Raw genomic sequence first — 24,618 nt, forward strand, 5'->3', positions numbered from 1 at the left:
TTGTGTCAAACACATTTTTCTATGATATACAAGAAATGGACTAAATTATATAAGACAGAGTCGTGTCCAAATAGATAAGTGCTCAAATGAGCAAATAGTTTTCAAAAGAAGAAATGCAAAATATGAGTAACCATAGAGAAAAACACTCCACTGCAAATTACAAATGAGGTTTCATGTTATATCTTCAAATTAGCAAAAATGGTAAAAGACAAAAATAATATTGAAAGGGTTGTGGGAAGTCAGAAAACACTAAGAAATTGTTGATGGAGCTGTGAATTCATCCAAGCATTCTGGAAAAAATTTGGAATTATGTAAAGAAAGTTAATTCATTGTTCATGCCCAGCAATCCCACTATTGGCATTTACCCCAAGGAGGTCAAAGACAAAAACAAAGGTCCCATGTATAACAAAATATTTGTAGCAATACTTTTTGTGGTAGCAAAAAACCCTCAAGAAACAAAAAATATGTCTGCTGAATGGAGGATGGTTAAACAAATAATGCTATATGGCATTATTACTATTAATGGTATTAATGGTATAATGAACTGGAATAATTAATGGTAAGAAATGACAGTTACGAAGAATTCAAAGAAAAATGGATTCATGTGAACAGATGCCAATGGAACAAAGCAGAAAACGGAAAACAACGTACACAATTATGATATAAATGAAAACACAAAAAAGGTACCTGAACTCAGATTAAGTACGATGACCAATAATGATTTCAAAAGGCGGTAGAAACAGTTTTCTCCTTCCTTTTGGTAAAGGAAGGATTTAGGGAAGAATGCAGATGTGGAAAGACAGTTGCATTGGTCAGTATTTGAGGGGCTGGAGATTATTAGAAAATTATTGTGATGTAAAAAACAAAGACATCAATAATTTTTTTTTAAACAAAAGGTAAATCAGGCTCAGGCAACAGTGGTAGAGATCCTAAACTCTCCACATGCTAGGTGTGTCAAAGATGTTAGGTAAAGAGTATGAAGAACTGGCAGAGCAGATGGAAACAAAACATAGATGGAAAAACAGGGTAGATGCAGTAACAGAGAAGACTGAGGAAAAGGGAGACAAGGCTACATAGATGGTGAGGGTGGACCCAAGGTCATAGGAACAGATCAAGTAGGTGGGATAGTCTGGTAAAGGATAAAGAAAATGACTATTTTGTGAAGATACAGATGAGCAAGTGCTCCTGGTAGCCCGAAGCAGGATATACTTATACAGTTCACTTTTCTTGGAAGCTATGGAGCCTTTCTTGCTTCTTCTATGTATATTACTTTTATGTCTCTCTCTCCATTCTACCTTTCTCATTTTGCTCTCTGCTTCTCCTCTTTCTAGATCTGTTCTTTCTCTTTCCACTTGTATGCTACTCTATCTTCCTCTCCATTTCTTTGTCTCTCTTTCTTATCCTTCTCTCATCTCCTCTTTTCCTTAGCCTGGCTGTAATATGAAACTAAAGTATATTTTTTAATATCATTTGCTCTTCACCCATGCTGTAGTGAGTAAATATCCAGCAAGAAAACCCTACCTATTAAATCAACAGCAGTACTTAAGTACGTAAGATGAGAAATTAAAGGTTTCTTCTTCCAACTCTGAAAATTTCCTTAGCTAGATTATGTTTTATTATAAAACTGATGTCTTTTTAAAAATTATTTCCCAAGCCCTCACATTAAACATAAATACTTTCATTTTCATACAGACAGTTGCCTCCATAGCATCTTAAAAGACAGAAAAACTGTTTTAAGTTCCTAAGTTACACAAGCAGGGGAGTAGTCATTTAATTTCGCCAAAAATAAATCTCCTTATTCAGCCCAATCCAGACAGCCTCATCTATCTTACCACTTGTCAGTCTCTGTCTTCTACATTAACTACCTAAGATTTTTTTATTTTTCACACTTGATAAAAGCTATCACCAGGCACATAGTATGCAAGTAATTCGTGTTTACTGATTACTGAACTCTACTATGTGCCTGGCACTGTGAAGACAACAAAGAATGTGATGATAATGTCACCTTACATTTTTAGAACACTTTCACACAACATAATTTCATCAAATTCTCAGAAAAACCACGTTAAGGTAGACAGAACAAGTTATCACCACCATTTTGCAGATGAGGAAATAAACTCAGAAAAATTAAGTGTCTTGCCCAAGATTACATAGCTAGTTAAGTGGTAGATTCATATATTTCTATTTTCTAATCTGGTGACTTAAAATGTACATCTTCTAAATCCAAGGCTCTTTTCATTTTAATCCAGCTGGAAATAAAAACTACAGCAACATGAAGCAAAACAACAAATGATTAAGTGCTAAAATGAGCAACTAATGATTAAGTGGTTTAGAGATAAAAGTACAGTAAGCTAGTATTCATTTAGAAATTAAATTTCAAAAGTATAAGAGTGGTTATTCCTAAAGAATAGAAACACTCTACTATAGAACCCCAAGAAATATCTTTTCTTCCTGACAGGAAAATGGGAGGAATCCTTATTATGTAATTTACCTTGAAACTGATTTGTCTAGCAAGTTCCTTGGCTTCCTGATCAGCCTGACTTGAATCACTTCCTGACGACAAAGGCAACAGAGCAATCTTCATCGCTGAGCCACATCCCTCACAACAGAAATCTTGTGACCTAATGAGAAATAAAAAGAATTCTAAAACAATTGCTATCAAGAATTCTCTTCTTGAATGGAAATAAAAATAATTAAATTTGACTCTCATTCCATTTTTACAAAGACATAAACACTGAACAAATAAATTTTGCTTTAAAAGAAAAAATGTTGAAAAGCTCACCCCACATATGGACTCATATGCTTTTTAGGTTAGAAAACCAAAAAAAATTTTCTTTGAATATGATATACTTTTACATTTTGATGTACATTTTAAGTCACCAAATTAGACAACTGAAATATTAATAGATTTTTTTCAGACTTTTTTCCTTCTTAAGCCAGATTTGGCCACCTAAACTATGGGTTCAAAAAATTAGCAAACATTATTAAATACATTTTTTCCAATCATAATATTTTATTGAGTGATAAAACCAAACCATAAATTGAGATCTTTTTTGTTCCAAAACAAAACTATTCAGTGTAATTAACACCTATCCCCCTCAAACAAATGATAAGTTCAATAAATAGCTATATTTTTCAAACACTTCAGTAAACATTCTCACAAATACTCTTATATTTGTATAGTTACATTCATGATAGTATAAAAACACAAGTTTACAACAATAAAAATATAATTTTCTTATCTTACATTGAAACCCACCTTCTGATATACAAATTTCTGAAATAAGGTTTCAACCATGGTAGATCACAGAAGATAAAAAATAATTCAGGATTCTCACATTAGAAGAGCTAATTCTAATATTTTTCCTCCAGATGCTAATTATAGAAAAGATCTGCCAACCACAATAAGGACCTGAATGCTACCAAACTGATAAACACTTGCTTAACGAAGATCTACAAAATACAATACTCATTTATCTAAAGGAGAAATCATATTATTTATATTGCACTCACATTGCATATATATATTTGCCCAAGTACACTACAAATGTATCAAATACCTTTAAAAATAACCAATCATTTTTATTGTGATTGGTCCTTATGGAATACAAAAAAGCACCACTCAAAAAAGGCTATACATGAGTATGTTTCTAGACTATGTATTTAATTCACTAACTGAAAAAAAAAATATGGCTTTACTCATCTGAAAATGAGGAGTCTAATGATCTCTAAAATCCCTTCTATCTTTAAATTACATGATCTATGACAGACTGAGAATATAAGGAGAGGTCAGAAGACCTGGGATATATTACTAACTACCAAGTAGGCAATAAAATAATATTCACTAAATTGAATATCTTATGAGAGCTGTCATTTTACACAAGAGCGTACTAAAATCTTTTTTTTTTTTTTTTAGGATAGGCAATGGGGTTAAGTGACTTGCTCAGGGTCACACAGCTACTAAGTGTCAAGTGTCTGAGGTCAGATTTGAACTCAGGTCCTCAGCTGTCCCCCTCATGAAAATATTTTGCAGATTGTAGGTGCTAAATAATCAGGGGACCTGGGTTCACATCCCATCTCTGATGATTACTATGTGTGTGATCTTGGGCAAGTCAGTTAACTTCCTTAGCCTGAGCTCCTAATCTGTAAAACAAGAGTTGGGGACTGACATCCTTGGTTCCTTCTATTCTAAGTCTATGATCCGATGAATTAATTTCCCCAGTAAGCATGTAGTATTACAATCTTCTCATGTATTGTTACTGTCTTAGTAACAAGACATGTCTTTTCAAAGAAGCTAAGTTTTACAGTCAGTAGCTGGCAATTCAAAAATGTTTGAATTTTTGCAAAAGCCTTTTAGTGCCTAGGAGAAAGAACTAAGCCATTTCTGGATGGTGATGATGGCGCACTCGCTGTTTGCAGACTGTGGAAAATTTTTTCCCCAGCATCAGCAGAACTGCCCTTCTTTCCATTTTACAGAATCAACTATACAATGAAATCCTGACATCAGAATTTCTTTAGCCTCTGACTGAAGGAGCAGGTGAAACTTAAGAGCAAAAGTTCATATGATATTTATCAGCTTAACCATACCATCAGGATTCTACTATATTTGTCTACAACATTATGAAAAAAACTCTATTCCTAGAATGAATCTAATGGAACCTCACTGAGAAGTCCTGCCAACAAAACATCAGGTCATTTACTGTTACTTTTATATGAAGTTAACTAAATAATATGAGATTTAAGAACGAGTCAGCACATGGAGTTAAAATGAAGTTAAGAAAAAACAAGCATCATTTCTTTAAGGTACACGCTTATAGGTTTGGAAAACAACTTAAATACTAGATAAACAAAGAATAAAATGTAAGCTACTCACTTTTTGGCAAGCGCTCTTCTTTCCTCAGGTGAGTAGTCCAGAGACCCTATGGCACCTTCTCCTTTTGTTGGCATAAATCCAATGATGGCTAACAATGCTGTTCTGACTGAAATGAACAACCCAACATTCAATCTACATGTGAAATTAAAAAGTATTAGATTCCCACCACTGGAATTGGGGAAAAACAAACACCAACCCCCCTCCCCCCCACCCCGACTTTTTAGGCTTACATGACAGAATACTTAAGTAAAATAAGACATCCCTAATACCTCCATCCTGCATTTATCTGACAGCAAATGTGAAAATTGGACTAAATTTTACATTTTTTCTATTCTATTTGCATTATTTTTCTATTCTATACAATATTTAATATTGTATAACAATCACTTTAATCTCAGAAGAAAATTAATTATTAATTATAAACTGGTAACAAGTTCTTTAAGTAAGATTAATTACAACAAAAAACTAACTTACTACTCCATGAAGGCTGCCAAGTTTCAGGATGATGTCCTGAGATGCTCAAACAAATTTTCTTCCCTACTTCAAATCTTCCATTAGCCTTAAGGAAAAAATAATTTATATTTATCACAAACATGTTTTAAATAATATGTCTTTAAGACTCTTAGTTTCAGAAGTTTCTTTTAACTATTTTTATAATATTTTATTGGACTCACAAAAATACAATGAACTGATAAATATTTATTTAGCTCCTAACTCTGCATTTATCACCATATTAAGCTCTATCTAAGGGCACAAATAAACAACACAGTTCCTATTTTGTGCTAAGCTAGAAATGTAGATTTGGGAATCACAGAACTACAGAACTTCGAACTTCAAAACTGAAAGAAAACTGGAAACAACTTTCTAACATTGGGTCCAACATCCTTTGCCATGTTTTAAGAATAAGGAGATACTGAGGGCCCAGAGCAGGTAACCTAGTTGCCTATATTAACACAACCAGCTAGTAGCAGAGCTAAGAGTAGAAATCAGGTGTCCTGATTACTTAGCCCAGTGCCTTTAACCCTTCTACTACACTAGTCATCCATGAAGAGATGCTAGTTGAAGTTGCACTGGAAGATGAGTTGAGGAAATAATTATATAAAAAGCAGAAGCTTAAGACAGAACCTTAGCTAGAGCACCGGCCCTGGAGTCAGGAGGACCCGAGTTCAAATCCGGTCTCAGACAAGACACTTGACAATTACTAGCTGTGTGACCCCGGGCAAGTCACTTAACCCCAACTACCTTGCCAAAAAAACAAAAAACAAAAGCAAAAACAAAACAAGACGGAACCTTGGGGCATAATTACTGTTAAGAGTTTGGCAAGACGCAGCAGAAGCAACAAAGGAGGCAGTATGGAGCAGCAGAAGAGTATGTTGACAAGAGTCCATCAACCAATAACAAGCTTTATAAATCTGATCTTCTGAGTCCTAGGCTTAGTGCCTTTAATTTTCTTCTGAGAGGTCTGATCATATTTAAAAGTTGAAATATAAGAACTATAAGAACTGGTGAAGAAGGAGATAATTATAGGAGTGCCTTATTCATGTTACTATCTTTACCTTTAGCAGATATGTTTAGAATTCTTTTTTTTTTAAACATATATTCTCTTTAAGTAGCTAATATAATTCTTGATAAAATGTAAATATTTTCACTGAAACTTGAAACAATTCAGGCCGTTCCCATCTTACATTTAATTCACAACACATGATTAGCTGCTGCCATCAATGTTACTGAGGGAGTTGCCCAGCCCTGGAGTATTCAAACTGCCTTCCTTTCTTTTCCATAACACCTCCTATGTCCCACACATATCAACACACTCGGAGCTTAAATCTTACAGGAGGGGCTTAGGAGTTCAGAGCTCATCAGAACTCCTCAGAGTGACTAGTACTCAGGGCCAGAGTCACTACCATACATAGTTCAGTTTCATTATAGGTAAAATAGGCTTTTGCAGGTTCACAAGGGAAAATAGTCATTAACACTTACTGAGAGAAAATAAATGCATTCAGAAGTTTCACCTCTCAAATACTGAAAAAGCCTGGGGATTTCACTGATTGGGAAGTGCCCTCCAACAAAGTCCATTCATGCCTGCCTATCCTATGTTACTCTTGTCCATGTTCCCCCACAATGTGGGACTCCACCTAATATGCTAAGGGTCTTCCTTTCTTTCTCTTAACAATTAAGGGGGCCTAGTGGAATACTCCATCAGCTGTCATTACTCATTATTACCATATGACCAGGAGAAGATCTCTCCTATAGTACAATTCCTGATCTTCTTTGGAGTTCATCATTGGTTATATGTTGTAGCCTTTTCATGCCCACAATACGTCTTTTCACTGCCCTCTGTGATATTTACTCTTGCTTTTTTGGAGGCAGTTACATTCCATGTCTTGCTGCCATAATGAAGAGGGTTTCATTCAGTTTCAGAAGCTGAGACCTTTGCCACTAATAGTTTTATTATTAAGCCCTTTTCCAAAGCCTCGGCCTTTTTGATATGCATCTTTCCTCCCAGACCCTGAAAAGAACCTGGCTCCTGTGTGTCTCTCTTTAGCTCCATTTGAAAGCAAACTTCCCCCCTTCCAGTTCCCTTCATTATCTATTCTCATTGTCTGTTCAAATCTCTCAGACCTTCCAAACACCTGGACCCTTTTTTTTTTCCAATCACCTCCACCCCTTCAACTGGCCTTTCCCATTGTTTTACTTTTCTGTGACCCCTGATCATTTCTCACCCTTAATCCTAGCTAGGCCCCACGAGGTCCAGGACCCAGGAGTTCTGTTCACCCCAGCTAACTGGCCACTCCCATCCAGATCTCCTCCTTAGACCTCTCCTCAGGTCACTCCAAACTGCTTGGCCACTCCTAGACCCCTCCCACAGTCTTTCAGTACTTAAGATTCACCTTTGCCCCCATTCAAACGCTGAGCTTTCTTCAAGCCCAAAAGGCTGAGACTGTCTCAAGCCCACTAATTCTTCCGAGTGTCACCTGACCACCTTTGCCCCCATTCTGATGCTGAGAACCTCTCATGCCCAGAGGCTGAGACTCTCAAGCCCACTAGTCCTCAGGGGCATGACCTGGCCTATATGTGATTTATCTTTAATAAACTTTTTCTCTGGCTGGAAGATTTTAGGTTGAATTCATTCACGCAGATTCGGCGCCACGATCTGGGGCTTTTCCTAGCACCTCAAAACCTCCTGCGATCTTGGGGTACCTCTGTGCAACTAGGAGCACCCCAAAGCCCCTCCACCTCTTCAGTATCCAATTTGAGATATCCAAAAGACAATGTATGATGTAAGGACTGTAGAGAGATTAGGACTAGATACACAGATGTGGGAATCATCTACAGAGATATAACTGAACCCCAAGGGAGCTAACGAGATCACTAAGAAAGATTAGTACAGAAGGAAAAAAGAAGGGTTAGGATACTACAGATTTACTGGGTAGCTTCTAGATGAAGATTCAGCAAAGGAGACTGAGGAGTGGTCAGACAGGAAGAAGACCAGGAAATAGTATTACAATAATCTAGAGGGGAAAGAATATCTGAGAGGATCATTGACAGTATCAAACATTAGAAAGGTCAGTAAGGATTAGGCCAGAGAAAAGGCCATTAGATTTGAAAATTAAGAGTATATCAGTGACTTTGGAGAGAGTAGTTTCAGAAGACAGGCTGAACAGGAAGTAGAGAGACTGAGTGCAAATGGTTTTTTCAAAGCCATTTAGCCAGAAATGGAAAAAGAAATATATGACAATAATGATTTGGGATGGTAGTATCAAGTGAGGGTTTTTTTTTTTTTTAAGGATGGAGGAGACTTGGGCATGTTGTTAAGCAACAGAGAAGGAACCAATAGACAGATACTGAAAATTAGAGAGGTTGAGGATGATGGTGGGGGCAATCTAGAGTAGACAGCAAGAGAGAGGAACAAAGGAACGTGTATAAGACAAGGGGAACAGCTGCCTCTATTTTGCTTATTTCTTTTTCTTTTGTTAAAAAGGCAGATTCACAGAGAAATGGGTAGATATTAGGAAATAGCTGGTGTAAAAACAAAAAAGAATCAATAAAACTTTGAAAAGAAAATTGATCCTTGCCTAGGTTTCTCAGCCTTCTCCCTCCAGTGCATTCAAAGTTCTAAACAACTGACTTACAAATAAAGCTATGTAAACAAACACAGCCTGTTAACAAATTAAGGATTTATATATAGGATGTGCCAAAAGTCTTAGTGCAGTTTTAAGCTTTTAATACTTTAACTGCACTGAGACTCTTGGGATCCCTTACAGTTAAGAGATTTTCAACTTAATAGTGAGTACTATATAAAAATTCGATTCAACAAATGTTTATTAAATGCTTGGAACATACAGAGCATTTTGCTAAGATACAAAGATATCTCTGCCCTCAGAGTTTATATATAACCTAGTAGGGAGATCTATCACATATAAAGGTGACTATAATACAGAATAATGTATAAATGAATAAGGAAAATGCAAGCAAAGGAGATTTAAGTCTAGGAAAGAAAGGTCATTTCCAATTAGAAGGGTGATGTTAGTTAAGGTTTTTTGGGAGGACTAGGCATTTGATTTGAGTTTGATAGGAGAGGAGAGGGTCATTCCTAACTTAGGGAACACGCAAGCATAGAGAGAGGCTAGCAAGCTGAGTCAGGGAGTTGGGGTGGAAGTGCAAGCAACAAGGGGTCAACCAGTTTGCTTGGTGTAGAGGTAACATTCATTCTGTATTCACCGAACACAGAGCACTGTACCTGGCACTAAAGAAATTAAGAAATGGTCCCTTTTGCTAAACTTCCCCCCGCCCTTTCTTTCTTAATCTTTGTTACAAGGAAACAAATATATCCCTCCCCTACAACACTCCCATTGGCTAGGCAGGAAGATGGATGTATTTGGAAAACAAAAGGTCTCAAAAAAATAATTTTTTTTTGAAGAAATGATCTCTCCCCTCAAAAAGTTTTCAATCTAAAAAAGTCTAAGACAGCAAAATATTACATAGTGATACAGGTAACATGTAAATATTTAAGTACATACATGATGATTTTAAGAGAGAATAGTAACAACTAGACAGATCAGGAAAGGCTTCCTCTGGGAAGTAGGATATGAGCTGCGCCTTGAAAAAAAGGTAAGGAATACTGTTGCTGTTCATCCTTCAGTTTCGAAAACGACCTATGATATCATAGGTGATGTCATGACTTGCACGTGAACTGGATTTTAAGTGAGGCAGAGCTGCACAGGTGTCAGCCTTACTCTCTCTTCCTGAGTCATCGAAATCCAGCGGCAGGACAAAAGTCAAGACGATTGGCAATGAAGTGGAACTTCACCTTGGAACTTCTTTGATGACTGACCAAGGTTTAAGTGCTTCACAGTACCTGCTTCAGCTGCCTTCAAGAGACGTTGGAACAAACTGTTTTCACCTGTTCATTCTGCTGGGAAAAGTCTTCACATGGTTGAGATAGACATCCCCCTAACCCACTGACTGGCTTGAAGTCTATTGGTTACCCTCAGCCTGGTTTGGTTCATCTGTTCAGACAGTTTTACCAGGGTGTGGCCACTGCACATGCTGCAGCTTCCTGGAGCCATGAGTGAAAGTCGAGTAAAAGGGAGACACCAAAGGTGGATAACCAGCCCTGAAAAGGGCTCCAAAAGCCCTCATACACCCCAGAAGGGAATATAAGAGAGGCAAGGAAAAGATGTGTTCTGAGTGGACTGACAGGAAGAGAAGAGAGGCAAGAAAACCCTTTCTGAAGGTCTCTCTGAATATCTAAGCAGCTGGTAATGAGAGCTTAGAATAGAAGACTTTTTTTTTTTTAAATCACAAAGGTTTTCAATAGTTTTCTACACCTTGGGAGAGGAAACTGAGCCTGTGATTTCATTGGTGTAATGATCTTCAAAGGCGGAAACCTCATCCACCAATGGAGATCTACAACTTGTTCAACAGGCTTAGGTAGCTGCCTATCTCACAGGAAGTTTAAGTAACTTGCCCAGGGTCATATAGTTCTATGTGTCAGAGGCAGAATTTGAACCCAGGCTTGATCCTCTATCCATTTATACAATTCTACTTGTCTTTCTGCTATTTCTTTTGTTAAATCAATTCCTGTGACTTCCAGGCTCATCTCTAGCCAGTTCACTGTTTGTAAACAAACCAGATCTGAAGAACAGAAAAATGTTCTTTTATAAAGTACAAATAAGTACTTAGTATGTTACTAGATACCTCAGCTTTGAAGGAATTTCTTGGGTAAAACTATGAGCCCCAGGGGTTACCGACCATGGTCAGAGGGTCTAAAACCCAAGGACAAAATTCAACTGAGGCTCTAGTGTATTATATGATGAAAAAATCTCTAGTGACTTTACAGACATACTCTGAACTATTAAATCAGAGCATGCCAAAATTAAGTTGCATAAATTTTGTTCAATTTTGAATCTGCCTGAATTTTTAAAATATATTTGCTAAACATTAAGAGAATTCTATATATCTTACCATGTAATACGAAAATTATGTGGACTACTTATTAAAATAATCAAGACAGTCTAATTACTCAATTCCAATTACTCCAAACAAATGAATTCTTAAAATCTAAGCATACTTACTGTTAATAGAATAATGCTTGGCGGTTTCATAGGATATTCTGGTGGCAGTACTATTCGTCCATGATAAACTCCTCCATCAAAATCAGAATCTGGGGGGCCCCTAACAGTGAAGTGCCATTCAAAAAGGTTATCCTAAACAAAACAATCATATATGACTATGAAACATTACCAAGAATATAAGGACAAGTTCATTATGTTTCTGAAATAAATATCAAGATACCTTACAAAATAAGAGGCTTCTAGGGTACAATGATGTAAATTTAAGGTGATTTTTTTAACAATGAATGGATACTCAGGCTCATCCCCGGACCAAAGATATATATCACCTTTATTCCATAAAACAAAGTAGTAATACTTATCATTATCGGTGGTCACTTAGGTAGTACCCAGGTTCTGGTGTCCATGCCTGATAAAGCATCCTCCATCAACAGAACAGTGACTCCTTTCAAGTGCCTCACTGTTATCAGATTAGCACATATAACATAACAAATAACATAATATTTGTAAAGCATGGTACCTTGAACATACTAGGCACTTAATAAATGACTGCTCCCTCCCTTCCCCAATATAAAAACCTTAAGGATGAAGTCAAAGGGAAATGGACTTGAATAGTGGCATAAGAAATATCATTCTGTTGAGGTTTAAGTAAAGAAAGAAGACAAACTATTTGATACAAGTGAAGGAGATCTATATGATCAACAAGCATTTATTAAGTGCCTACTGCATGCTAGTGTGCTTAGTCACAGATCTTACATTCTATCAGGGGAAACTAATATGTATACATATAAACAGATAACAAGTAATTTGAGGGCGGAGGAAATCAGCAGCTGGAAAGATCAGCAAACGCTTCACATAGGAACTGGCATTTAAACTAAACTCTGAAGGAAGCTGTAGGTTCTGCATTACAATCACAGAGGACAGCCAGTACAAAGCACAGACAGTAGTAGAATGTCATGTGAAGAGTGTGAGACATTATGAGAAATCAGACTCCTTACTTAAAATTATAATCCTGCCTGAGATTGAAGTATTGTATTCTACCAAAGCATTCAACTTTTATATGCTTCAATTACCAATATATGAAACACAAATTTCCCATCCCAGAATGAAAGGTTTAATATTTGATAACATTTTAACATCTAATACAATCTACTTTTCATTAAAAGTTTAAAAAGCTTCTTAATCAAGTGATATAATTTCATGATACATGCTATCCACCTCCTGACACAGAGATGGGATATTCAAGATGCAGAAAGACATGTACATTTTTGTACACAGTCAATGCAAGAAACTGTTTTGTGTGACTATGCATTTGTTGGAAGGTTTTTGTTTTTTCTTTTCTTCCAGTGTAAGAATGAGATGGTTAATTTGGGGGGGGGAGGGGAATCAAATATTGGAATGCTGTGTTCCTTCACCACTCAGAAACTTCTCCTTTAAGGTTCATTCCATCCAAATACATGGTGTGTCACAGAAGTCTTCAGGCAGTTTTAAGCTTTAATAGCTTCAAAAACTTTTAGGACACCCTGAATATCAACCAATCCAGCTATCTACTGGCCTCCAGGTTATTTCCTCTCCTCTCTCAGAGTTCAATACCTAGCTCAAAGTATTCTTCTCCACACCAATTCCCGCTCTCATATTAGTAAATTTCATCATTAATGTCAATGTCCCCTTCAAAATCCTAGCTTACAAGGTCTTCAATCTTATTCTCCCCTGCCCATGGACCTACTTCCTCTAATCCGCTTCACCCGTATACATTGATGGTCACACTCTTGATCTAAAATGCTCTACTTCGAAAATCAAGAATTCAGAAATTCCTTTATCTAAAAGTAAACTATAATTTCATGTTTCCTTATGCCGCACTCTTCCTAGACCTATGCTTCCTCCTCACCATGACCTCAAGTTCCTCTATTCCTCAGTAACCCTCCTAGGCCAGGACCCCATCTGCAGCTTCATTTTCCTCCTTTCCTGATTTCAACCCTATACTTAACCAGTTCTATATTACAAAGAACTGTAATATTACAAAGAACTCTCCAATCCCCTGCTCACTTGTGCTAACACTGGCTTGTGCCTTATTAAACCCCAACCCTGGATTATGCCCCATATGCACCCTTTTCTCTAATATTAACATGTTGCTGAATGGTACTGGAGGAAATCAAGCAACCATGCTGACTTGGTCCACTATCAATTTATGATATTTAATCTTAACTGGATCACACCCCTCACTGCAGCAAGACAATCCTATTACTCCTCCTTAATTCATTCTAGCTCTATTGTGCTCCCCTTGGCAACCATTCCAAACGTTCACTTCTCTAAAGTTTTCCATACCACCTTCTCCACACCATCAGCTGACACTGTACTAAGAAAAGACTGACCATTCACCCTGAGTTCCCTCTTTTTTCTTTTTCTACATCTCAAAACTCCCTGACATCATCTCCTATTCTCTCCTCCTTTATGCCAATCTCTAAAGAAAAGACCCTTTCTCATCAAGGGCAAGCCTTTATATGTACTTTTGAACCCATCTCCTCCTGTGTCCTTCATTAGAGAGCCCCAACAATCATTTCCCTTCTCTCTCCAATCTTTGATCTCTCCCTATATAGTTGTTCCTTCCCTGCTGCCTACAAACACACCCAGGTCTCCTCCAGTCTTAAAAATCATTGTCACTTGATTCTACCATCCCCCTCAAGCTATCATCCTATAATTCCCTATCCCTTTAGGGACAAGCCCCTAAAAAAAAGCTGTCTGCACTCATTGTCTCCAATTCTTCTCCAATTCTTCTCTTCTTACTCACTTTTCAATCCTTTATAATCTCACTTCTGACTTTCTCACTAAAGTAAAACTGTTCTATCCAAAAGTACCAATGATCTCTTAATTGCCAAATCCAATGATTTTTTCTCAATCATCTTTTTGACCTCTCTAAAGCATTTAACATGGTTAAGCACCCTCTCTAATTCTAGATATTCTTCTCCTCTCTGGGTTTTTGTGACAATGCTCTATACTGGGTGTCCTTCTAACTGTATAACTGCTCCTTTTTGGTCTCCTTTTTTTAGATTATTAACACTATACCTTCCAAGACCTTTTCCTGGGCCCTTCTTCCTCTACATACACTGTCTCTCTTGGTGACTTCATCAGATCCCATAAATTTAATTATAATTTCCATTATAATATTAAGGTCTACATACCCAAAATGGTCTCTCTCCCAAGCACTAATTCCAAATCACCAACTGCCTATTGTACATCTCCAACTGGATGTCCTATCTCAAATTCAACCTATACAAAATGGAACTCATACAATTTTGACAAAAACCAATCCTTCTCCTAAACTTCCCTATTTCAGTCATGGGCACCACTATTCTTATGGGCAACACTCAAGCACACAAACTCAGAGTCATTCTTAATTCCTTCTTCCTCTCCTCTACCCCAAATATCCAATTAGCTGCCAAGTCCTGTCCATTCTATTTTCACAGTATCTCTCCTATCAGTTCCTCTCTTGCTCAGGTCCTCATCACCTGGCACTTGGATTATTGCAACAGCTTCCTAAGCAGTGGTCTTGCTTCAAATATTTCCTTTCTAACACCTCCATATAACTGAAAAAAGTGAAAGCTCAGTTCTGACCATGTCATTCTCCATTCAATATGCTAACAGTGGCTTCATAATACTTTTAAGAATCAAAACAAACTCCTTTTGGCCTTAATGCTTTTCACTACCTTTCCAGTGAAATAGATACATTATTCCCCTTAATATGCCCAATAGTACAGTCAAAATGGTATTACTTTTTTTCATACATGACTTTCTATCTATCTCCATGCACAGGCTGTCTACCATGCCTAGAATATACTCCCTCCTCACTTCTGCCTCTTAGGATTCCTAGTTTCTTTAACAGCATCTTATGTAGAATTACTTGACTTTGCTTATTGAGATTAAAAAGTCACACTATGGTCCTTTTAACCTATTTAGTTTTCCCTTTAAAAACATATTTCATAGAATCACAGAATTTGAGACTTAGAAGGAATCAGTCATTTAGACCAGTCCATTCACAAAAGGAATCCCCACTCTAACATACCCATCAAGTGCTCATTTAGTCTCGAAAGCTGGCAAAGACTAGGGAACCACCACCTCTTGAGGCAGCCACCTCCATTTTGGGACAGTTAGTTCCAATTGTTAGATTAGAGGTCTATGACCTTGGACCATTCTGTGATATTCTCATTCTTTTTTTCTTTTTCTTTTCTTTCTATCTGGGTGTATACATGTGTATGCATACATATATACACATATATAAAGATTCTATGAAATATAGTCTTTTCTTTTAGTATTAGAAAGGGGCATAAATACCCTTTATTTCAACTTATATACCTGAGCAGATATCTCCTTTACAGCACTTCTAACAATACCTCCAGTGTTGGTGAGCTCACTAGGGAGCCTATTCCCCTTTTGGATAATTTAAATGATCAGTTTTTCATTTTCTTGTTGTATGAAATACATTCTTAAAGGGAAAGCTAAAAAGGTTAAAAGAACCAAAGTAAGACTTCTTATCTTCATAAGCAAAGTCAAGTAATTCTATATAAGATGATGTTAAATAAAGAAAAGCAAATTTTAAAGAAATGATTTTAAAATTATTAAAAATGGTTATTAAAACACTAAAGTATTTTAAAACACATTCTTTTAAAGTGCTGTTTAAAGTGTATTAAAACACTAAAGTGACCTAAAAATGTGGAATAGTATATGTAAAGCCAAACATTCTAAGTTTCAAGTCCCAATCCTGCCACTTATGAACTGTATTAACTTGGGTAAGTCATCAAACTTCCAAGACTATTTCCTCATCTGTAAAAATGAGTAAGATACTATTGATCTTTGAGGACTGTTGGATGGAACATGTTCTGTGAACTGTCAAACCCTCCATAAATGTGAGCAACTTAGATTATTATGATTATTGGAAAACTCACCTCTAACGGTTGAGCGTGGTAGTGATCTGTAGGATCTTTCAATTCTGCTGCTTCTTTCATTAAACGTTTGACAGCTGAAATGAAATTTTGCAAATTAATACAAGAATCTTTAAAATACCTCAAAAAACCTCTCAGTACTGAAAAATGACAATAGGAATGAATGGAAAATCTTGCACTTGGGTACAAAGAAAGTATAAAATGGAAGAGGCTTGGGTAAAGAACACTTCTGAAAAAGATCTTGGGGTTTGAGTAGACAGGAAGTTCAATGAGTCAGCAGGGATAAGTGGCAGACAAAAAGGCTAACAAAATCTTGCGCTGCATTAATAGGGGCATAGCTTCTAGGAATAGAGAAAAGATAGTCCCACTGTGTTCTGTCTTCCTCCAACTTCACTTGGAGTTAATCTGTTCATTTCTGGGGAGCATCATTTAAGAGGGCATTGATAAACTGGTAAATGTCCAACAGGGCAACCAGCACAGGCCTTGAGTCTATGGCATATGAGGACAGGCTTACTGAACATGTTTAGCACAGAGAAGAAAAGACTCAGGAAAGACATGGCACCGTGTTCAAATACTGAAAAGAGTTGTCATATGGAAGAGCGGTTTGACTTGCTCTATTTAACACTAAAGGATAGAAACAGAAGCAATTTGTAAAAGTTGCAAAAAGGCAAATTTAGGCTTGCAAAACTTCCTAAAATTAAAGCTGTCCAAAAGTAGAATGACATGCCCCAAGAGGTCATGGATTCTGTCTTCTTAAATGTTTTCAACGGGAGACAGTGGAGGACCGCTTCTTGGATACAGTGGAGATAACTTTTATGCACGAGTTAGACTAAATATCCACTGAGATCCACCCAACTTTCAAATTCTGCGATTCTGTGACCCTTGCCAGAGAAACATTCAAGAGCAACATTGATTTAAAACAAAAACTCATTTACAAAATCTTACAAAGAAGGATGGTGCAAAGATTATAAACCTTATCTCATAAAGGAGAAACAGTGAAGGGAAAAATAAATTTAAAGAGTCTAGGCACGTGACTCTCAGGTCACCCCAAGACTTCTAAAGATGAAATTAGAAAGATGACAACAAACACGTGAAAAATAAAAAAGATCTGTCAACATTTCTATAACAAACTATTTTTACCATCACTAACAATGGAAAAAGTCATTACATTTGAATTTAAATATCTCAGTCCTCAATGTGCTATTTTAAAAACTGGAAATAGCACTAAAGAAAAGGAAGATGAGAAATCCTGATAGAACAGACCATGTATAAACAGAGACAGTCTGTGCTAGAGATGACATCATTTTGAGGAGAAAAGAGGATAAATTTTCAAGATATATGAGAGTGAAGAATATTCCCATGAATGATTGGAAAAAAAAATCAAGAGCAATACTACTAAAAACAGATAATCATGAGGACATCAAGATAACTGCATAGCCATATACCTACTTTCTCATATCTACAAAATCGTTCCAAGACCGATCTAGACCCAGGTTTCTTCACCTTTTGTATATCATGGAACCCCCTGGGAGTCTGGTGAAAGCTATGGATCCCCTTGTCATAATGTTTTTAAATCCACAGGATTACAAAATAAACCAATCGCACTGAAGTAAAGATGAAATTTTTTTCCCATCCAAATTCATCAACACCCTGAAGTTTATGCACAGACCCAAAAGGGGTCTCCCAGGTTAAGAACCTCTGATTTCTACAAACATATTGAAAGTGCCCTTGATAAAAATAAGGGAAGAGGAAAGCTTTTGAAAATGCTTATCTACAGTATACTATTTTTACATCACATAATTGATTGAAAAATGCAGAGAATGCAAGATCTCACTGGGTTTAGTGCTTGGAGACTTAAAAAATTATATTAGAATCAATGAAACAAAATGCAACCTAAAAGATTCTCTTCCATCAAGATATCCCCATGACTGCCCTCATCTCAACTTTTAGCTTCCTTCAAAGCAAAGTTCTGGTACCAGTTGCTACACAAAGCCCTTCCTGAGTCTCTCAGTTGTAAATGCTTTTTACTTCTTAAAATTATTTCATATATACTTTGTATACACATCTACAAATAAGTTCTCCTTCCCACTCCCAGCACAAATATAAGTCAACGAGCATTTATTAGGCTCTGTGCCAGGCACAGTGCTAAGCACTAAGGCTACAAAGGCAAAAACTCCCTCCAGGAGTTTACAACTTCATGGGAGAGATAATATGCAAACAACAATATATAAAATCAGGAGGCTGTTGTAATAGTCTAGTTGTGAGGTAATGAGGGCCTGCACAAGGAAGGAAGTGGTGTCAGAGGAAAATGGTGAGAGATGTTATAAAGAACATTGACGAGAGTTGGCAACAGACTTGGATAAGAGAGCTGGGACTGAGAGTGAGGAGTCAAGGATGACACCTAGGTTTCAAGCCAGGTTGAGATGTCCAATAGCCAGAGATACAAGACTAGAAACCAGAAGAGAGGTCAGAGCTGGTTAAATAGATCTAAGAATCATCTCCACTGAGACAATAATCCATGGGAACTAATGAAATCACCAGCAAAATAGTACAGAGGGAAGAGATAAGAATTTAGTGAGCACTGCCTGGATGAAGATCCAGCAAAGGAGACTGAGGAACAGTCAGATGGGTAGGAAAACCAAGAGAGAGCAGTGTCATGAGAACCAAAAGAGGGAGAGTTAGCAGGAGGAGAAAGTGGTCAATAGTGTCAAATGCAACAGAGAGGTTAAGGAGAATGAGGCCTGAAAAAAAGTTATTAGATTTGGCGATTAAGAAATTTTTGGAGAAAGGCGTTTCAGTTTAAAGATAATGTCAGTAGCCACAACTTGGAGAGTTAAGAGAGCGAGGGGAAAGAAGTAGAAGAACTGAGTGTAGATGCCCTTCTCAATGAATTTTGCCAGGAAAAGGAAAATCTAAACTCCTTGAGGACAAGTCCTATTTTTTATCTTAGTATCTCTGTTCCCTAGTACAGTGCTCTGCACATCGTGGGTGCATAGTAAATATTAGCTAAATTGAATCAAATACTTACCCACATTACTAAATACATAAAAAATTATGAAAAAGGAGGGTTCAGAGAAATCTAGGAAGAACTGCATAAGTCAGAGTGAAAAACTAGGAAAACAATTTGTAAATAACAACACTGTACAGACAAAAAACTTTCAAAGACTTAAGAACTCTCATGAATACAATAACTAACAATTCCAGACTGATGGACTGACGTATATATATGTCAGACTGATGATGCCTGACATAGAGGTAATGGACTCAAGATACAGAATTAGACACTAATTTTTGGACATAGCCAATGCTGGAATTTGTTTTCCTTGACTATGCTAGGCTGGTGGGAATTTTTTTCAGGGGAAGAGGAGATGGAGAGATAAAATAAATGCTTGTTAATTAAAAATAATGCATTATAACAATATAATTTTTAAAATCTGTATTATAGGCCCACAAGATTTTAGAGTTGGAAGGCACCTTGGATAATCCAAGGGTCCCTTCAAGCTATGATTTTTATGAACCTTGTCATTTTGTGGAAGAGATCACTCAGTCATGTACATAATAAATGATCAAGAAAACTGTTTAGCTGGGACTCAACCCAGGTCTTCTGATGACAATCCAGAGTTTCCCCCCCACCCCAAAAGCTGACACAGTAGTGAGAAAAAAAATTTCAATTGCTTTAAAACTGTTATTTGATTTTTTCTATCATAACCAGAATCAAAATTATTAAAATTCAAAATATGCACAAGAACTTCAAGAAGAATCTGTAATTGCATCAATTAATCAACAAGCATTTATTAAGTACCTACTATGTTCCAAGCAATTTGCTAGGTATTGTGGATACAAAAACTTATCTAAACAGTCCCTGCCCACAAGGAGCTTGCATTCTATCTGGAAAACAACATATATATATATATATATATATATATATATATATATATATAAATATACAAAATAAATACAAGGTTAATTTTAAGGGGGAAAGGGCACGAGCAGCTGGGAGGATCAGGAAAGACTTGCAGAACATGGCATTTGAGGTGAGTTTTGAAGGAAAATAAACATTCTAGGAGATGGAGATGAGGAGGGAGTGTATTCTAGGTATGGGAGACAGCCAGTGCAAGGGCAGAGACAGGAGGACAATCTGCCTGGACTGTATAGTGAAGAAAGGGGAGTAACGTAATATAACAAGGCTGTAAAGGTAGGTTGGGGGCAGGTTGCAAAGGGCTTTAAATGCCAAACAAGAGTTTGTATCTGATTCTAGAGGTAATAAGGAACCACTAGAGTTTATGCGCAGGGAAAGACATGGTCAGAATTGTACTTTAGAAATATCAATTTGTCACCTATGTATAAGATGAAAGAGAGAAGGGAAAGACTTGAAGTAGGGAAATCAATTGGGAGTTTATTGCAATAATTAAATTGAGAGGTGATGAGGACCCCAACTAGAGTGGTGGCCATGTAAGGGGAGAGATGGATGCAAGAAATATTGTGGAAGTAAAATGGAAAAGACCTGGCAATTGTCTGGATATGTAAGGTAAGGGGAAGTAAAGAGTAAGGATGACTTCAAGATTGCAAACCTGGGCGAATGGTAAGATGGCAGTAACCCCCACAGAAATAGGAAAGTTTGGAAGAGGGGTATATTTCTACTGACCTTTTAAATGACAGAAATATGTGATAGAACACATGTAAATTTAACCACTTTAATCATTTCTGATACAATGAAATTCCTTTATCAATAATAAAAAGTTATACCCCTAGTAATTTCAACCATAGCAGTAAAAGAACTATGGAAGAAGTAGCAAGAAAATAGCCTCTCCTTTCTGAGCCCTCTCCTTAAACCCAATGTGACTCCAAAGACCGACCTCATCAGCTCCACAGTTTGGAGCAAAACACATGAAGCAGATAGATTTGCAATGTTATGCATAAGAATTAGAAAAAGCTAGACACTAGGTCAAACTCACCTTCTGTGGGTCTAAAGAAGGAAAAATTTTAGAAGGTTAACTAGAGTTTCTAGTTCTGTCCCAAAGTAAAAACTCAAGATGTCAAATGCAATGTGGAGAAGGCAGATGAATCTGTACATATAACTGTAAGGATGGGATCTGCTCCCCAGGTAAAGTAACTTCTGAGACCAAGGAAAGAAAACTGCGAAGTCTGCACTTTTCCCTCCCTACTGGGCAACAACAGGATGAAAAACAATAATGATTCTATTTTAAAAAGGGCCTCCACCATCTTAAAGAGATTTTCTGCCAATACAAGGAATTCTTATAAGATTAACCTCAAGAGAAATGCATTCCCCACAGGAAAAAGCCTGACCTTCAACTCCTCCCGTGACCCCAAACCTTGCCCACGTCCCCATTTCCATTCGGCCTCAGAATACAGCTGATTGTCTATGTACTGCAAGTCAACCTAAAAAGCTATAAAAATCCAAGCTTACCCTAAGAAGCTGAAGCCATTCCTAGGCCCAAGAGGGTCTTCCTTAGTGTACTAATCAATTTATTTTTCTTTCAGTCTGACTACTCACTTTTTGCCCCCATCCCTGAAGACCTCATGGTAGGTAGATTCTCCCTGGGCTCTTCGAGGAACCAAGGCTGGGAAATTCCCCAAGGCTAGAGGTAAAGGTGAAATGTGACAGGCACAGAGGAGGTAGCAGAAGGGTTTTGGGCAGCCCTATGCTAGTTGCTTCCTTATTATTCTTCCCCAGAGGGATCCGATCCTCCTTTGATATTTGTAGTTGTTGAATCAAGTAATAAGTAATAGATTTTCCCCTAAACTTAGAAGTTCTAAACCAAAACGAGTTCCTAATTTCAATGGCTAAAATAAGGTTCTTATTAAATCTGTCAAAATGAAAGTCACAGATTGCCTGGAGCTTATGCTTTTCTACGACAGAAGGAGTAGACTGAATCCTTCCTACTGAGCCACTAATAGCTATGTAGGGGTTAAGTTCAAGAATGTAAAAACAAAATTGTTTTAAGAAGCAATCAGAAATCAGGGTCACCAGGATGGAGTCAAAAATATAAAAATCTAGGTCAAAACAGAGGCAATAAACAGATTAGGATCAGAGGATATCAGGTCAGAAAGTCAAAGTAAGAATCACAGAAAAGGGAGGAAGTATTACAGTTTAAGCTCAGGAAACAGAAAGAAAAAAGTACCCGTAGGTCTTAAGATACCAAGCTAGGGGTAATTGACTCTTCCACCTTAAAAGTAAGGACATCTAGGTAGCACAATGGACAGAGCACCTGGCCTGGAGTCAAGAAGACCTGAGTTCAACTCTAGCCTTAGACACTAGCTGTGTGACCCTGAGCAAGTCACTTAACCTCAGTTTCCTCAACTACAAACTGGAGATCATAACAGTACCTATCTCCCAGATCTGTTGTGAGGATCAAATGAAATAACTGCAAAGCACTTAGCATAGTGCCTGGCACATATGAAGTACTATATAAATGTTAACTATTATTATCATTATTGTTAACTCCATAATACAATGGAAAGAACTCTTAAGTTCTGAACCTGGCTCTGCCACCTACAACCTATGTGAGCCTTGGCAAGTCACCTACCCTCTTGGTGCCTCAGTTTCCCTATCTGTAAAATAAGTAGACTGAACTATATGACCCCTAAAGTTCCTTCCAGTTTTAAATCTATCATCCTATGACTAATTCCAGTTTGCATCCTGAAAGGCTAGGAGTCATTTAAAAAATTAAAAGTCTGGGTTAGCTAGGTGGTGCAGTGGATACAGCACCAGCCCTGAAGTCAGGAGGACCTGAGTTCTGGTCCGGCCTCAGACCAAACACTTGACACTTACTAGCTGTATGACTCTGGGCAAGTCACTTAACCCCAATTGCCTAAAAATTAAAAAAACTAAAAAAAAAAAAAAAAAAGTCTGGTGAAAGCATAAGTCATATGGTAAAAATAATAATAACATGAATACTACAAAATTACAAAATGCTAATGTCATGTTTTTAATGCTGCTTCTCAGTTTCTGAGTTTGGCAAATGGCACTTTGTGAGCAAGATATTATACATTACATTCTTCAAACAGAAAGAAAAATTCCAGCAATCACTTTGTCATTCAATTTTCTTCATTTTAATTTCACTAGTCAGGGAGTGATGGCAGCTTACAAAATCAGTCATCTTTCAGGTCCTGAGGATGTCACCAGACACGCAGAGGTAGTATATAAAAAAATGTTAAATTATTTACAATTCTCAGGCTGAAGGAAAAATGCAAACATAATGTTTCTATTCTTTCAACAATGGTTTTAATTCAAAAGTTAAAGATCTTCTCAAAAGCAATAAAACCCCAGGGTAATTTACCCTCTCTCAGCTTCCTTTTCTATATTCTGCAAAATGGGAATACAGAACAAAGAAAGTAAAATTACAAAACTACCATTCACAGACTATGAAGACAGACAGATAGATTGACTGATTTACTTCTAAGCAATAAAACTTAGGAAAATTATGTTAGAAAGGGCCACAGGAAAAAAACAAATTATTTTGTCAAAATATATATTTTTTCTTTTTACAACAATATAATTACTTTGTAGGCTATTATTTCATTTGAGATTCTATTAATTTTTGTTTTCCTCATTTGTGTTTGTTAAGATTATTAAACTATAATTAACACGACTGTTTTTCAATTTTTTGTAACATTTTATGGAGATATTGAAAAGGATTAAGAGAATGCTTCAATCTTTTATGTGAATTTTTCCTCAGATATGAAAAGAGTCATATAAATTTCACATGGCCTGTTAGTCCACATGGGTTCTTTCTTTTATCAAAAAGCTGGTACTTAAAGTGCTCTTTTCTTCCTGGTTCATCAGCAAGATGAGCACAAAAATGACTAAGATGAATAGGTCAGTAAAGGTCTAACCTAATTTAATATTTTCATTAGTGAGCTCAAAGGAGAAAGAAATAAAACATTAAAAGAAACTTCAAATGATGCAAAATTTGGATTTGGGTTTAAGTCTGGCAGAAAAAATGCATACAAGGGCTGCAAGGATAGCCTACTGACAAATTCTGATGCATTACAAAAACTATTACCTAAAAAATGAGTGAAGTTAGAAACAAGAAGCAGAAAACATTACAATTCATCTTGGAAAGTTCTACCTGAAGAAAATAATCTGCTATTTTTGGTGAGAGTTTTTAAAATCTGAGCTTTAAGAATACAAGTTCAATTCAACAAATGTTCTCACTTCAGCCAAGTGTGCTAAGTACTGAGGGATGGCTTACAAGCTACGCTTGCTGTG

General features: G+C 36.8%; 1 protein-coding gene across 1 annotated transcript in view; it reads right to left on the reverse strand.

Moving 5' to 3' along the window:
- UBE2J1 (ubiquitin conjugating enzyme E2 J1) overlaps window positions 1–24,618 on the reverse strand; it is a 45,775-nt gene that overhangs the window by 16,284 nt on the left and 4,873 nt on the right. The window contains exons 2-6 of the mRNA XM_027855078.1: window positions 16,389–16,462; window positions 11,452–11,583; window positions 5,348–5,432; window positions 4,874–4,979; window positions 2,492–2,621 (exon numbers count right to left, since the gene is read on the reverse strand). Of these exons, the coding sequence (XP_027710879.1) occupies window positions 2,492–2,621; window positions 4,874–4,979; window positions 5,348–5,432; window positions 11,452–11,583; window positions 16,389–16,462 (527 nt within the window). The remainder of the gene's footprint in view (window positions 1–2,491; window positions 2,622–4,873; window positions 4,980–5,347; window positions 5,433–11,451; window positions 11,584–16,388; window positions 16,463–24,618) is intronic.

The sequence above is a fragment of the Vombatus ursinus genome, unplaced genomic scaffold, assembly GCF_900497805.2.
Source record: "Vombatus ursinus unplaced genomic scaffold, bare-nosed wombat genome assembly UNPS02000582.1, whole genome shotgun sequence".
NCBI lineage: Eukaryota > Metazoa > Chordata > Mammalia > Diprotodontia > Vombatidae > Vombatus > Vombatus ursinus.